The sequence below is a fragment of the Cavia porcellus genome, unplaced genomic scaffold (genome assembly GCF_034190915.1).
Source record: "Cavia porcellus strain 051 isolate PalLab524CR breed Dunkin Hartley unplaced genomic scaffold, mCavPor4.1 scaffold_7, whole genome shotgun sequence".
Classification (NCBI taxonomy): domain Eukaryota; kingdom Metazoa; phylum Chordata; class Mammalia; order Rodentia; family Caviidae; genus Cavia; species Cavia porcellus.
In genome coordinates, this window is record NW_026947490.1 from 12333460 (window position 1) to 12349185 (window position 15726).

General features: G+C 39.4%; 1 protein-coding gene across 7 annotated transcripts in view; it reads left to right on the plus strand.

The window, feature by feature from the left end:
• Positions 1-15726, plus strand: part of App (amyloid beta precursor protein) — a 240414-nt gene that overhangs the window by 50611 nt on the left and 174077 nt on the right. For all 7 annotated transcript variants that reach the window (XM_003467185.5, XM_013149773.3, XM_013149772.3 and 4 more), the window contains exon 2: positions 2787-2954. In XM_003467185.5, the coding sequence (XP_003467233.1) occupies positions 2787-2954 (168 nt within the window). The remainder of the gene's footprint in view (positions 1-2786; positions 2955-15726) is intronic.

Genomic DNA, 15726 nt, shown 5'->3' on the forward strand with positions numbered 1-15726 from the left:
AAAATCTAAGATACTGTCTGGTCCGTTCCCAAACGTTTGCTGACCCTTTGCTCTCTCCCATAACAGAATGGGAGGAATTTTGTTGTTTATTGTTTGAGACTTTCAATAATGGAAAGTTTGGATTATTTGTAGCTGTAATAAGGAGCCTGAGAAAAGGGGGAGTGACTGAGTGTCTTATTGCTGTGTGACAGGCTACCTCAAGCTTAATGGTTTATAAACAACGTAATTTGGAACCCCATATGGGAAGTTCTAACTCTTGAGTCCCTCTTGAGGTTGCAATTGGGTCCTCAGCCAGACCTGCAGGCTTAAGAAAATGTGAATGGCTTCAAGCTGTTTTCTGTCTTAGCTCTATTGAGTGTCCTCACATCATGGCGACTGACCTCCCTCACAGCAGCTGAGCAATGAAGTACCATGATGACCTTTGTGACCTAGCTTTGGTAGTTACACATCATCATTTCTTTCAAGTTCTACTTGCTGCACAGATAAAGCCTGATGCTTTGGGGGAGGGGGCCACCCAAGGTTGTGACTACTAGCATGGGTGGGGGCACAGGAGGCCTTCCAGGCTTGGCTACCCTGAAAGGAGAGAAACCGTCAAATGCTGTTTGAAGGGGTGAAATGGGATTGGGAACATTCATGTTGACCAGAAGGTAGAATACATTCTTTAGACAATAAAAAATTGGAGAGAAAGAGGAACAGGGAAATTTTGAGGATGGAACTCATTCGACAGATACTTACCAACTGAGGCAAAGTCTCATTAATCTCTCTTCAGTAAGGAATAAAGTAACAAGCTACTGCTAGGCCTTTTAATCTTTGGGGCAGAAATATTTGAAGGTCAAGCAGAATGTACAATACAATGGGGATTTCATTAGTGGACTGAAAACTCCTCCAGGGCAGTACCTTAAGTGTCTAATACAAGGCCTCAACCACATGTGTCTGATGGAGTGTTTGACTTTTCTTTAACTTTCTTGCCATGTTATTATTGGTTTAATCAATAAATTTGGCAAAATTTGTCATCCCCGGTTTTAAGATGGAAGCATTGACTTTCACTTTAATCCCTCAGGAGAGCTGTGAAGTTTTAATTTGAACAGCTTTCTGCATAGGCTGCTGCTTTGCAAGTTGTGGAGAATGAGACTCATTTTCACCAGAGTCGTAGGCGGAGGCAGTGGGCTGGAGCAGAAGTGAAGAGGACCCAGCAGTTCTGTAGATGATCTGCCATTGTGGTCTTAGCTACTGTTTGAAGGGAATGACTTTAACATCCGGCAGCGTACAAGCAGGAATTTGTGAAAGGTAGAAAAAGAACCCTAAAAATACGATTTCACTGGCAGCTCTTTCACCCGTGACTAGATTCGGTGCAAGATCTGTTTATTTTTTTGTTTTTAAAAGTATATAAATCCTTTGTTGTGGTTGGATAAAATACATATGAAGATGGTTTGAATGGGCAGATGTTTGATCCATTTTACATTTCTCTGGTAAGACATGTCAGGACAAACTACATTTCTTGAACTGAAGTCTCTCCGTGCAATTAGTTTCTTTTTTTCCTGGTAACACTTCTTGGGATTGACTCAGATCACTGTGCAATCACCCATGGCTTGACAGCGTGAAGGCTGCTGTTGGAAGCTATGCCCTGAGGAAATGAAAATCTCACATTTTTTCAGCAACTGGATGTAACAAGGAAGAATTATGCTTATTGTGTTTTTGAATCCTCAATGTCAAGTAGCTCCTTTACTCATTTTTTTTTTTTTTTTTTGTCTTTTTCCTTTTTATCGGTACCGGGGATCGAACTCACGACTGCCTGCTTGCAAGGCAGGCACTTATGCCACTGAGCTAAATCCCCAGCCCTCTCCTTTACTCTTGATGATTTATTCAATTCTCATAGAACCTACTGAATAAGGTGAAACATATTTCAGAACTTCCGTTTTCCCTTTTTAAAATATTTATCTACAAGTAGTACCTGCACACAGAAGGGACTATGAATACAGATGGCACCATTTCCAGTTTCTGTAAAGCATTTTACTGCCCGCAGTGGTCATAACCGAGACCACGTCTGAGCTCACGGCACAGTAGGCTCCGAATGGGACATTGTTGACTTCTTGTGGCGTGGTGGGGAGATGAGACCCACGCAGCCTTAACAGAAGAGCTGAGACAGTAAATCATAGAATGTTCTAGGGAAAAAAAAAAAAAAAACAGGTAAAGTGACCAATGTATTCAGTTACATTTGCGGAGGGCAAATTCTGTGGTAAGCTTTTATGTCCTTGCAATCTTGCTAAAGAAACAGGTGCACCAGTAACACAGTGCTGTCGCTGCTGAGAGGTGGCACACTGTGATCTCCAGGGCCTGATCATCCAGGCCTGATCATCATGCAGGGACTGGTGCAGCACTTTGTGTGAGTCTGCTGGTAGTTATCACGAGGATGTGATTTCCACCACTGTGATTGTATTTATTTCAGAAAAAAACATTTTAGTTATAGTGAGAATCTTTCAGCAGCAGGTTTTGTAAAATCTGTGGCAAACTGTGTAGCTCTGTGCCTGAATAAATTCCTTTCAGTGCTGTTAATGTCTTCCTCTATTTCATTGTGAAAGAACTACAGTGTATTAAAGGTGGTCTGTAGCATATGATAACCCACTGCCCAACTGAAGGCAGGCTAACATGTAGCTAAAAGCACACAAGGATAGAATGCTTTTTTATTGTCACTCAGATTCCTTATTCCTCTCCCAACCTCGACCTTGGAGCCATGGGTTCTATGACTAACTGAAACTTACTCATTTCTGTATTTATTTATTTTTTAGGTGCCCACTGATGGCAATGCCGGCCTGCTGGCGGAACCCCAGATCGCTATGTTCTGTGGCAAACTGAACATGCACATGAATGTGCAGAATGGGAAGTGGGAGCCGGATCCATCGGGGACCAAGACCTGCATTGGCAGCAAGGAAGGCATCCTGCAGTACTGCCAGGAGGTGGGTCCTGACGTGACCACTGGCTCTTGTTGGATCACATGCATTCCCTTTGTAAAAATGTCAACTTCTAACAATTCATATTTGTTTTTTATCTCTTAAGGCATAAATCTAAGTTTCTAATGAATCACCAGAGCATGAATTTATTTATTGGCTTTACCCTATAAATTAGATAAGTGTTTTTAAAAATTATGTCTTATGTCCATCAGTAGGCGAGTAAAATGAATGTTATAGCATTTCTTTTTAGAATGTACGCCACTGTGGCTGTCCAGTCAAGGTACGATGGTTGAAAGTGCTAGAATTAATTGTTTTTGTTACCAGCTTTATGTATTCAGTTCCTTTCTGTTTTTATTCATTTTAGTTTTCCCGTACTCCTGACTTACTCTTCTCACATAAGAGATTATGGATTGAGTTTGCCTTACCTGAAATGCTTGGGACCAGAAGTATTTTGGATTTTATAGTTTTCAGTATTTTCAAATTCATAGCATGTTATTTTAGAGGTGAAACCTAGATCTAAACATGAAATCATTAGTTTCATACTTACCATATATACACAGGGCTGGGAAAAGGTTATTTTTACGGTGTTTGTAGTGCACTTGCTCTTGACCTTGACCAGTCACATGAGATTGGATGTGAAGTTGCCTGCTTATGGCATCCGGCAGTGGTCAAAAAGTTTGAGATTTTGGAACATTTCAGGTTCCCTAATTTTTGGGTTAGGAGTGATCAACCTGTCTATTTTTCTCTTTCCTATACAAAAAAGCAGCTTATAAGAAGCATCGCTCTTTGCCTTTGTTACTTTTACACCCTAGAAATTGTACCCTTCTCATTTGTGGATATCACACCCTAGAGATTGTACCCTTCTCATGTGTGATGTCTTCATTCCTTATGCAATGGTTCCTAGTGTTTTCACTCTTACTGTACAGGCCACTTCCTTCTTATTAATTCAGTTGGAAATAGAGTCCCAGATATTTTTGTCCTGTAGTTCCTAACAAGTAGCTGTTCCAGGACACGTGGCTATTTGCATTTTTGAGAACATTTAAAGGAATCTCCTTTTTCTCAACAAAGCAAAATTATTTACACTCTTTAAATACCAGATAACCTGCCAGTGTTTTCTCTCTTGTACTCCTGTATGTACTAGAAAATTTCCCTTAGTCTCTTGCATATAAAATGAATGTTAAACTCTATTATTAAAACATATTTATTTTAGTTATAAATATTAAAATCTTGATTTTTTTTAGTAGTACTCTATTTAAGAAAGGACAATCTGTAGTTATTAACCCTTTGTTTTAAGAAGCAAAACAAGATATTAGATATCAAGTAATTTTTATTTTCAAAGCCTGTGAACCATGATATGAATAGATCTATATTTCATATTTAAGTGGAAATCACTAATATGTATGTTCTTTACATATTTTTAAAAATTCTCTGGGCTTATTTACTATATAGTGGTGAATAACAGATGAAGTTCAGTCCGGATATGACATTTGTGTAGTATGCATTTTAGAAATGATTTATCCATGCTGCTTAAGGAATTTTTCTGATAAAATTTAATAAGTGGATAAGTTATGAATTTGGTAAATTGAAACTCTGTCCATGCTTTTACGTTTTTGTAACTTTCACCTTTTTGGACATACATATGGCTTATGCAGTTTGAATGTCAAATAGAATTTTAAAATTATTTTTTATTTTTGATTGACATATAGTAATTGCCAGTTCATTGCACTATGGGTATGAAGTGTTCATTTCAATGTATATATATATACAATGCTTAATGATTAGATCAGAGTAATTGGTGTATCTGTCACTTCAGACACCGTTTGTTTCAGGGGACATTCTAACTTCTACTAGTTATTTTGAAATACTTAAATCAGCCACATTTATCATGGTATACTATTGAACTATAAAAGTTATTTTTTTCATGTAGTCACACCCCTGTTCACCTTAGCTATACTTACCTGCTTCCCATAGCTTTCCCAAATGCTAGTAACAGTAACTCAAATAGAAATTTTTTAAAAGCTGGAATTTAAATGTTGAATGACCTTGACCATCCTATCCCTTTCTGTTGAATAGTTCTTCCAATGTGTATTGTAATAGCTTGTTCATAGGCTTCTCTTTAGTTTCAGCTATGAATAACCCGATTTTTGTTTGTTTGTTTGTTTGTTTGTTTTCAAGACAGAGTCTCACTGATATTAAAATGACTGTGTACCACAGGCTGGCCTCAAATTTGTGGTCATCCTCTTCAGCCTCCTAAATGTTGGGATTATAGGCATGTGCCAACATGCTGGCCAAATAACCAGATGTTTTTTAACATTTGTGTGTTGGCGCTATAGAATTTAAATCTTCTTGACCCTGAGAGCACCCTTTATTTCCTGCTACACTTAACCCACTAATTCCTGGGTAGCGTCACTTTCTGTTTTAGTCTGTGGTTTGTCCCAGGGTGAAGCCACAGGCACGAAGCCCTGTGGTTCATGCCATTTCCAGGCTTTGCCAAGTCTTTGGTGGCCTTGGGGTCAATTGGGGCAAAGGGGCGGTGTATGTATGTGTGCGTGTGTGGGGTAAACCCTTTAGCTTTCTGCTTCCCTTGTAGTTCTACTGTTATCCATGCCTCTGCTCACCAGCTATTATTAGCTGGATGAGATAAGAAAGGCCAACACATCGAGCCTTTTGAGCCATTTTAATGAGTTTGGTCTTTACTCTGTGACAACAGAAAGTCGTTGAAGCTGTTTATTGACACTTTTTGGAAGGGGAAAGGCCATGCAAACTGAACTTTTCAAAGTCACTCAGTTGCTGGGTCATCACGTCTAGTGAACTTCTCAGTTCCCTTAGGCTGCCTGTTCTCTGTGCCTTCCCCATGCAGTGGCCATCAATTACATTTTTTTCCATTGGTACCAGATATCAAACTCATGTCCTTGCGCTTGCCAGGCAGGCTCTTGTGTCCCTGAGCTATATCTCCCACCTCAACAAGACTGTTTGGAGCCTTTTATATATTTAACATATATTTTCATGATAACATATTATGTCAGAGAACCACTGGTTTCCTTTTTCCTCCCTCAGATGTCTTTCTCTAGGTGCCATGGATGCATGCATGAATGTACTTAACACCTATTATTCACTGGGGGAGAGTTCATAATTTCAGTGGTATAAAAGCTGCTGAGGACAAAGGCTGTGCCACCACAGGCTTACCCTTACTGAGCATTCACAAATCATTAACTGTGTCAAGGGCTTGTGTCCTTTTTCACTCACACTGTGACACCTCCAGGAAAGAACCTGCACAAATTGCAACATAGAAGGGGAACAAAGGGAAAGAACGTAGTCACAGAGCATGAGAAATGCTCAGAGACACCAGATAAAATCTAGAAGGTGTTGGGTCCTGGAACCAGGGAAAAGAATGAATGTGCAAGGATGATGCACTCTCCTTAAGGGGTTGAAATGTCATTTTTGACAAGATAAAATCATGTCCCTCGTGCACAATGACCCACATGTCAATGATTTTATTCAGTTCGTTTATTACATGGGCAAACTTTAAGATGTTACACACTGGTCCAGTTTGCCTTGGAGAGATTTAAATTCTTTTGTTAGCACGTTTCATTTGCACAGCTGTGAAGAGGGATCATGTGGAATTATCCTGAATAATAACATGCAGTTATTTCTGTGGTCAGGATACACTGTCAGATGGCTATAGTACCTACACTTGCAGTGCTGTAGAATCTCCTACTCAGTCACAAATCAGAGAAGCACAGCCTTAGAACTGGATACCCACTTTCCCTACCTTTGGGATCTGGAAGCCCGTACTGGATCTCATTGTTGGCACATTTGCTATTCACTGCTAGGAGTCTTTTGCATGTTATTTTGTAACGACACATGTCTAATTCCAGTAACTGAAGAGGCTGAGGCACGATTATTACAAGTTCAAGGCCAGCATGGGCAACTTTGTGAGACACTGTCTCAGAATAAAAAAATAAAAAAAATTGGCGATGTTACTTGGGGATAGAACACATGTAGGAGCATGCACAAGGCCCTGAGCACATTCCCTAGTACCACAAAATTTAAAAAGGTTATTACTAATCTTAGGGATAGCAGTTTTAATGGGAAGAAGTCAGATTTCAGTAATTTGCTGCAAGAATGATCTGAGTAAATGATGAATGCAGCTGCTGACTGTTTCAGCCAAAACCTAGAAGCAAAGAGATCCAGTGGAAAAGTTAAGGGGAGGTCTTTGTTTTAATGTTAATGAGAGGAACTAAATCTAAAGGAAGCTTAAGCAAAATTACTGGAAAGGTAGCCCTCCATCATAAGAACTAGGATTAGGCTTCATTGAGAACTAGGGAGAAATGAGATCCAATAAGTGATTGGCAATCATGGAAAGGGCAGAGAAAATCTCCCAAGAAAAGGAAATAGGAATATAATAATGGTGACTTAATTAGGGAATTTCTATTGCCTGGTGACAAAACCCACTGAACAACTAGTATGTGTGAAGAATATTTTCTTCCACTATTGGGAAGGATCCTGGGTGAGGATTGTTTACAGAATTAAAAAGCAAAAATACACAAAGAAACTATGTCCTCGGGTCTGGAAATGAGACTCTGTATTGTCTAGAAATTACCTACCACTGTCTCTTGGCACATGGGTGTGTGAATTGTGTGATAACCCATGCAGTGTGGAGAGCTGTTACTACTAGAAAAGCTGTGCAGAATATCAGGAGGCAAAGCAGGATGGCAACTGCAGTGGATCCAGAAGGGAAGAATTTATAGCTTGGAGAGTTATAGATGAGGAAATTCAATGTGTGTCATGACTTGAACTGGTTTTGGGTGGAGTAGGATGATGAGTGGAGAGATGGTCACTGAGGACTTTTAATCAGTGTTTCACATTTTTTCATCAAATGGTGCATCTAGAACTGTCCAGGACTTTTCTTACTGATATTTTGTAGACTTGCTGTCACTTCCCACACTGTAGCTATTGTGGTATTTTCTTTTGCAATAACTAGAAATAATGAATTAAGTTTCATTTGTGAGTTTGAATTCTTTATGTTTCTGGAAAACATTTATTTTGCCTTTATACATTTTCTAACTCCATGCTTTTATTTTAGACACTGTTGATTGATTCATTGGTAGGTACGGCAAAGAAAATAATAGTCCAGTTTTTCTGAAAGTACTCCTTCAATTTTACCCTTTTATAGGTTTTGTAAGTTACATTATTTTTGTATTTTCAAAGTTACAATCTGTTTTAGTTACTTTTCTCTGATTACTGGGATAAAGTTAAAGGGGGAGAGGTTTATTTAACTCACACTTTGTAGCGGTTCCTATTATAATGGGCTGGCACCAAGGCACAGTAGCTTCACTGTGATGAGTTCATGGCGTCTGGACGGTAGCAAAACATACAACAGACACTAACGATCTTTCTTCCCCTTTTATATTGTATCTAGGTGGCTGGGATTAATCACCCACTCTTAATCTTAGTAACCTTAATCCTAGCATTGCACCATGAATTAATCACACATCCTACATTCAGCCACCTCTGAAAATCCCTGCCTATGACTGCATTAGGCCTTGGGGGGACATCCAGACACAAGCCATAACACAATCTTACCATCTGTTCTCTTGCCGTTGTCATATTCTCACAATAATAGGTTCTGTCTCCAACCAAATTCATTGTTTGCAGTCAGTTTTTTCACCAAAATATCTCAGTTCTTACTTCTTTTTGATGCATCTGTTAGGAGGTTGCTGTGTTGTGTTTTTCATTATTTATTTGCAGAAGCTATTTGATTGAACAGTATTATTTTTTTGGTGTGGAATTCCAGGTTAGTGTCTTTATTGAGCACTATGAAGATGTTTTTCCACTGTCCCCTCTCACTGTGCACATTCTTTTTTATTTTTTTCTTTTTCTTTTTTTGTCTTTTTCCTTTATATCGGTACTGGGGATCGAACTCAGGACTGCCTGCTTGTAAGGCAGGTGCTTATGCCACTGAGCTAAACCCCCAACCCCTTTATGAGTCTTTTTTTTTTTGTCACATTCTTTTTTCACACTGCTTTCAGTTACCATTTAAAGGACAATCCTTCTAATGATTTTGTTTTTTCCTAATGGGGTTGGACATTTTTTTTCCTTTATGTGTTCACTCTGTCCCTCTGTTGACCACAATAGAGATGTTTAGAGGCAACTGCCTGAGTCAGAGAGGAGGCTGTTAGCTGTCTGAGATCTTAGCACAGAAAAAAAAATAACTGGACTCCTGATTGTGACCTCATTTTAACCTCTTGCTAACCATTTTAACTCAGTTGTTAAACTGTGTTTTCTCCAAGAATGGCTTTGCTTTGTGTATGTTGGTGCTGAGGTTGGCGCCATGTGTTAAATATTAATACTTGGATGATAAATTATCAGGCCAGTGTTCATGTCCTTCAGTTTCATCCCCCACCCCTATCCATATGCCTTGCTGCTTGGTGTTGAAATTATCATTAACAGTGTTATTTTTGCCTTTGTGATTCTTTGATCATATCTTTGGTCAAGGGCAAGATTCAGGAGAAAATGTAAGAATGGAGCGTTTCACCTTTGCTTCTCATTATAAGCCCTTAAAAAGTTGGATTGAGAAGATAGGTTGAAATTTAAGGTTTGAAAAGAACTGAAGTTTTCTGCACCCCTGAAGTTTATATGTTGAACCCCCTCTTTTTGATGTTATATGGAGCTGGGGCCTTTACAAGGTGACTGGTGTTGATGAGGTCCTAAGGGTGGCCCATGATGATAGCCTTAGTCCTGACAATCAGATGCCAAACAGCGTGTTCTCTGAAGAAGGGGTCATGCAAGCCTTCAGCCAGAAGATAGAAGTGACCCCTTCTCAGAACCCTACCTGGGCTACTTTGATCGTGGACTTTTTTTTTTTTTTTTAATTTTATTTTAAAAGTGGTAAAATACAACAGAACAATACAGAATAAAGCCAACTTAGATCGTACAGTGAAATTAGTATAGAACTTCACAGCAGGTTACCAGGATAACAGTAATAGGTATCACAGTATATTTCGTTATCTTGATAGTTGTTCTTTCAATCACATATATCAAAATGAGATGAAATACAGAACATTATAGAACTTACCAAAACAGAATATTGAATAAAGCAGTACCATTTATCAGAATAGAGCAAAACAGTAATAAAAATATTTGCCTTCAAAGAGATGGTAGAAGGAAGTCCCCCTTATTTGTTATGGTCAACCTCCCAGGAGATGCTCAGATTTCTGGTTCCCATTTGCTAATGGGGGGGGGGGGGGACAGAAGAAGTGGGGTAGGGGAAGTGGGATGTTTGACTCTAGGCCATGCACCAGTAGGTTCACTATTGCTTAGCAGGGAGGCAGGCTGGTTGTTTGGTTTCCCAGCATCGTAAGTTCCAACATACCGTGGATCTCAGGAGCTGCTGTTGATTCTCCCCCTGGAAGGGCCACAGTCTGCCACACTGCCACCATTTACCAGGGAGGGGAGGTGATGGTGAACTTGTAACTTCCAGAACTACAACAAAATACATTTCTGTTTCAGCAGCCCAGCTTGTGGTATTTTGTTACCATGTCCTGGGCTGATGAATGCAAGGACTCTGCTGTGGCTCCTGTTGTTGAGAATGGACATCTCTAGAGAGCATGCCTTGCAGAGCATCCTGTCTGACCAGGAGCATGGTGGATCATCTTTCCGCAAAGGCTCATAGGTGGCTGGTGGAGGGTACAGGGATTGGAACACCACGGGCAGGGCCTTTGCATGCCCTCTGAGGAAGCATTGCCTTCTTCCTTTTGCAGAGGTCGTATCTTTTCACACATAGAATTCTAAAATGATTCTTAAGCAAAAGTTACAGGGTTGGTGGCCCATAGTGCATAAAGTAAGCTGCAAATGCCATGATAGGCCAAAAGGCAGAGTGACAAATATATAGTATGACTAAATATTGAGTTGTCATATCCTAAAATAATTACTAAATATGCTTCTTTGAACACATGAAAGAACATGAAGGAATTAAATCCTTAGATTGATTCTTACGCCTATGTTTTCAAGCTACTAAGTTTTAGTGTAGTTTGTATACAATAATAAATGACACAACAATCCCTCAATTGTTACTTTTTTCTGTGGTTTTTTGATAAGAAAAAAAAAAGTCCTTTCTCTGTTCTGTACTAGAGGCAAAAAGCATCATGGAAACTACTTGAATATAACTTTATAAATTATTCAGAATTCAATCAGCACCATAAAGTGGCCACTTGCAATAATGAATTGTTATACCACCCAAACTTTGGCCTAAGGAATTTCTAAATATAAATAAAACAAACCCAGGATAACGTTCATTTTGAAACATATGCTATAGCTTAGGAATACAAATTAGAATTGTTAGCTTTTATTGTACTTTTTTTTGTTTTTGGATGAAATGAGTTTTTTTCTTTTTTTAAGAACATAGTTTTATTTATATCAAAACGAAAAGCTTTGGGATATGCAAAGCAAAATAAAATTCTATTTCAATTCTACATCTCAAGAAGCTTATCTTCCCAAATTTAATTCAGGCAAACTTAGTATTTGTTGAATACCATCAAGGGGAAGATTTTGTATCAGGAGTTGCTGAGTAGGAACACATCTTGACTGATCAGGATTTTGTAAAATACACAATACAGTATCATTACAAGGAGAATTTAGAAATTGAAAGGTGAATGATGCTATAAAATAGAAGGTGTTGATTGTAAACCAAGACATTTGGGATCTAATTTTGGAGGTAAACGGGAGCCATGGGACATATTCAGCGTGTGTATTTTGTGGTTAAGACACTGTTTCTAGAAAAGTGAATTTGTCTCCAAGAGTGAGTTAGATTGGAGACAGAGGGAAGTTCAAATCACAGAAGTGTGAAAGGTGTGACATATCATCCCGCTTCCCTCCACATTTCATAGATGAGCTGGGGTTCCTTGAGTCACTGTGATAATAGCAAAACGATTGCTCCTTAACACCTGAGATTCACAGTCTGGTGATGTAAAACTTAAGTACATCAAGAAAATGAGAAATTATGTAGTTCCAACCCTACCCCTAACCCCAAAGGCATTCCTTACCTGAGGAGGACCTTTTGGTAGGTTTCTTGAGGAGTTACTGGGTCTGGGACTTCTGCCGGGGAGCCAGACTTGGAGAGTTTTGAAAAGGAAAAGCTTCAAGTGCAAGCACAGACTTATTGCTGGGAAAATTAGGTGAATGTGCTCTTGTCTCTACCTTTTTTCTTTGATTATGCACAAACTCTTTTTTTAAATCTAAGTGTTTTCTTTTCCAGAGCCAACAATGTACTGTTTCTTTAGCCTTCTTGCTCCAAATGAACAGTTGTCTTGCCTACAGATTAGTAGAACAAGCAAACAAGGCACAGCAGTGCCTGCGGGAAAACAAAATCCGCTTAGTGTATGTGGTGAACAAAACCATTGTCTTTGCCCAACTTTTCTGCTCTGAAGTATATAACCAAACCTGGGATTTTCATATGACACTTGCTTCTCAACTTTTTTGTTTGAATTGTATGGTAATTGATAGAATTGGAAAGAAGTATGAAATATAAATGACCTTTATTTTAAGAATGTGGGGAGAGATCCCACCCACCCACCGGGGTCCAGCATTCTCTCTGGTGTCTGGCAATCTCTCCCTGGGGTTGGCGATCACTCCATGGGACACGTGGAGTGGGGGCATACATGTAGCTTAGGTTTGAGGTGGAGCTAAGGGACATTACTGATGCACAGGTAGCTCATTGGTATTCATTTTGTGCCAGAGGCAAATTCCTAGGGGTGGAGAAGATAAAGCTCTTTGGTTTCTCCTCCCAGGCTTTACCGGCCTAGGGCAAGATTCTTTCAGTAATATGAATTTAAATCACATAAAAAGGTAAACAACAGTGATCTTTTCATGCTAACCAACTTTGGAGCTTAGAGACATTCATTTCTGGTCAAAGCTTTGGTAGAGTCTTGGTGGACACTATTTTTCTGTGTGTAGCCTCCAGCTTTGTAGGCTTAAAATTGGTCCACAGTTTATAGGGACCATATTGAAAGATCCAACATTCACATTAAGTGGAGCAAATTTTGAATTGGGCTACTTATACACGGGTGTGGGTGTATTTATACATTGGTGATCAGCATATAGTGTAAAGACAGGATTGTTTGTGCGCACCATAAGATTTGAAGGTTGAAGAAGATGAAGTCAGTTTGAGATAAAAATCAGAAAATTGGCGAGAGAGAGGGAATATTGTCTTCACATTTGTGTCCTGTCTTTTTTTTGGGGGGGGTCTGTGTTTGTCCCCTACCCCACCCCTGTTTATTTTTGTGTTCACCACTTTGGAGTGAGAGTGACTTGGCAGTTGAACAAGATTTTTTAACAGCATTTTTCAACTCAAGTATGAATGTGTGACTATAGCAGTATATTTACGTACAGTGTCAGAAGCAAAGCGGGGCCCGATTATTGGGGAGGACTAACGCCTTACAGCTCTACCTCCTTGCCTTGCATAAGGCTGGCTTTGTGAGAACAGCGCTGCTGAGCCCTCCCATTACTGCAGCAGGGTTTCATCAGCTGCACATCGCCCCTCCACACTTCATTAAGCTGCTAGCAAAGAACCAGTTTTCAGCTTCGGGTTTCTTTCCTGGTTAAATTAGATACTGTTTTTGGTATCCCTCAGTATGAACAGAATTTATGTTGAATCTACTTTTTCTTACATAAGACATTATCTGTGTAAGTTGCCACATCTGCTTGAAAGAACAATATTGGGCCATTTTTCTCAGAAAGCTCATAATCCAATAACTACTTAGAGCATCCTATTCAGAAGATAGGCCTAATGGGAGCTGGATATATACTGAATTTCTCCATAATGAATAGATTTAGAAATTAACGAAAAAAAATACTTACTAAATATTTATCGAATACTTACTGTGCTAGCACAGTGTTACCCCTGTGAGGAAACCAAAAATGGGCCACACTGACCTGCCTTCAAGGAATGTATACTCTGGTAGGACTGGAACTCCTGTGGGAGAAGTGGAAAGTGACCAAGACAAATATTGTGATTAGATACAGTGATAGGATAAGCAGCCTGGGTGTGGTGGTTGCAGGAATTTTGGAGCAGGACTGTTGAAATCAACATTAGAACTTGTATCCCTCAGATGTTGTTCCACTGACAGGAACATGAAGCTCCTGAGGTAGCTGGTGTTTATAGAGGGGATCTCTTAGACTCCAAATGTACATGCCAAGATTCAAAAGGCTGGAGGCCACCAGACAGTGTCTGTCTGATCCTCTGTCTCGTCTCAACTCATCTCTGCACATCCTCCTGTTTTCTTTTCTTAGACCAGCAGCTTCTTTAGATGTCCAGTCATCTCGGCTGTGTGTTGACATGAGCTAATTCTGGCTTTGCCTTATCCAGTGCTCAATCAAATACCTCATTATCTAGCAGGAGCCTATATATGTTGGTTCAAAACTCCTAAAGAAGAGGGTTCTCTATGTGGTCTACTTTCTTCTAGTCCTGGGCAGCCATAGGGATGGAGCTGCATAGAGGGTGGTCACTGACAAGTCCACCTAGGCTTCCCTCTGGACTGCAGGTGGGAACACAAGCAAGGAAGGGAAGGGTATTCGCAGCCTCGTGGCAGCCTTAAGATCAAAGATACTGAATGTGGATGCCACGGGGAGCATGCCATGTTGAATCATGTTTTCTGCCCTTCAGCAAAGTCCCTTTTCACTGGGAATGGTGCAGATAGGCACTTCCTCAGATGTGAGGAGCACCATACAACATTCCCCAGGTGGGAGAGGGCTGACATTCTGTTGCACGGTGGACTGAGAGGTTTGTCCAGGTAGCTGGGTGGGGTGGGGACGCTCATTGGCTTAGGCATGTAAGTGTGGTACAAGGAATCTTGGGGGAGTGTGTGCTTGGAACACAGTCAGTCAGTATTCCTGCAGCAGCTGCTGTGAAGGAGCTGTCATTTAGGAATATTGATAGGAATGCAGGACAGTTTGTTTTTCAAGTAGCTAACCGGGGCCTGGATTTGTTTCTGCTTTAAGTATTTGTAAATGTAATTGTTGTGATATAGAGTACTTTTTTCAGTAATCAAGAAAGCAGTTAACTTTTCATTGGGTTACACATAGTAACATGTAAGAAAAGAGGTTATTGGGATAAGGTTTTACTGATGTTTATTGTGTTAAATCATTAACTGGGCTTGTTATATTAGCAATACATGTATGTGTTGGTAAACTCACGCAAATTAAATAGCTGAAAGAACTTAGGCATATATATATCATATACATATAAATATTTAGAGAGAACTTAGGTATGCATATTTTCTATATTAGGATTTGAGGTGCTGCAAAGAAAATATTAAATATTCAGTTGATACTTATAATTAATTATGGTAAAAAGCCAGAAACTTATTTAGCTATGAGGACATTTTGTTTAATTATTTTAATTTTTATTCTTTTTTTGTGTGTGTGTTTGTGTGTATCTTTTTCCTTTTTACTGGGACATGGGATCAAACTCATGACTGCCTGCTTGCAAGGCAGGTGCTTATGCTGCTGAGCTAAATCCTCAGCCCCTTAATTTTTATTCTTGACTAAAACTATGAACTGTGATATCTTTTCATCATAAAAATGTGTGCTTATATGCTAAAGTACTTTAACAAGAAAATTGAGTATAGTATTTATCTTTAAAATATGTTCTAACATTTTATTTTATTTTGCTTAGTTTGTGGTTGGCTTGGACCTGTGGGCATCACATTATCTAGTTGGGGTTTAGCTGTATTTCAAAAGAAATTTTTTACTTTGATATTTGATCATCTTTTCCCTTTTA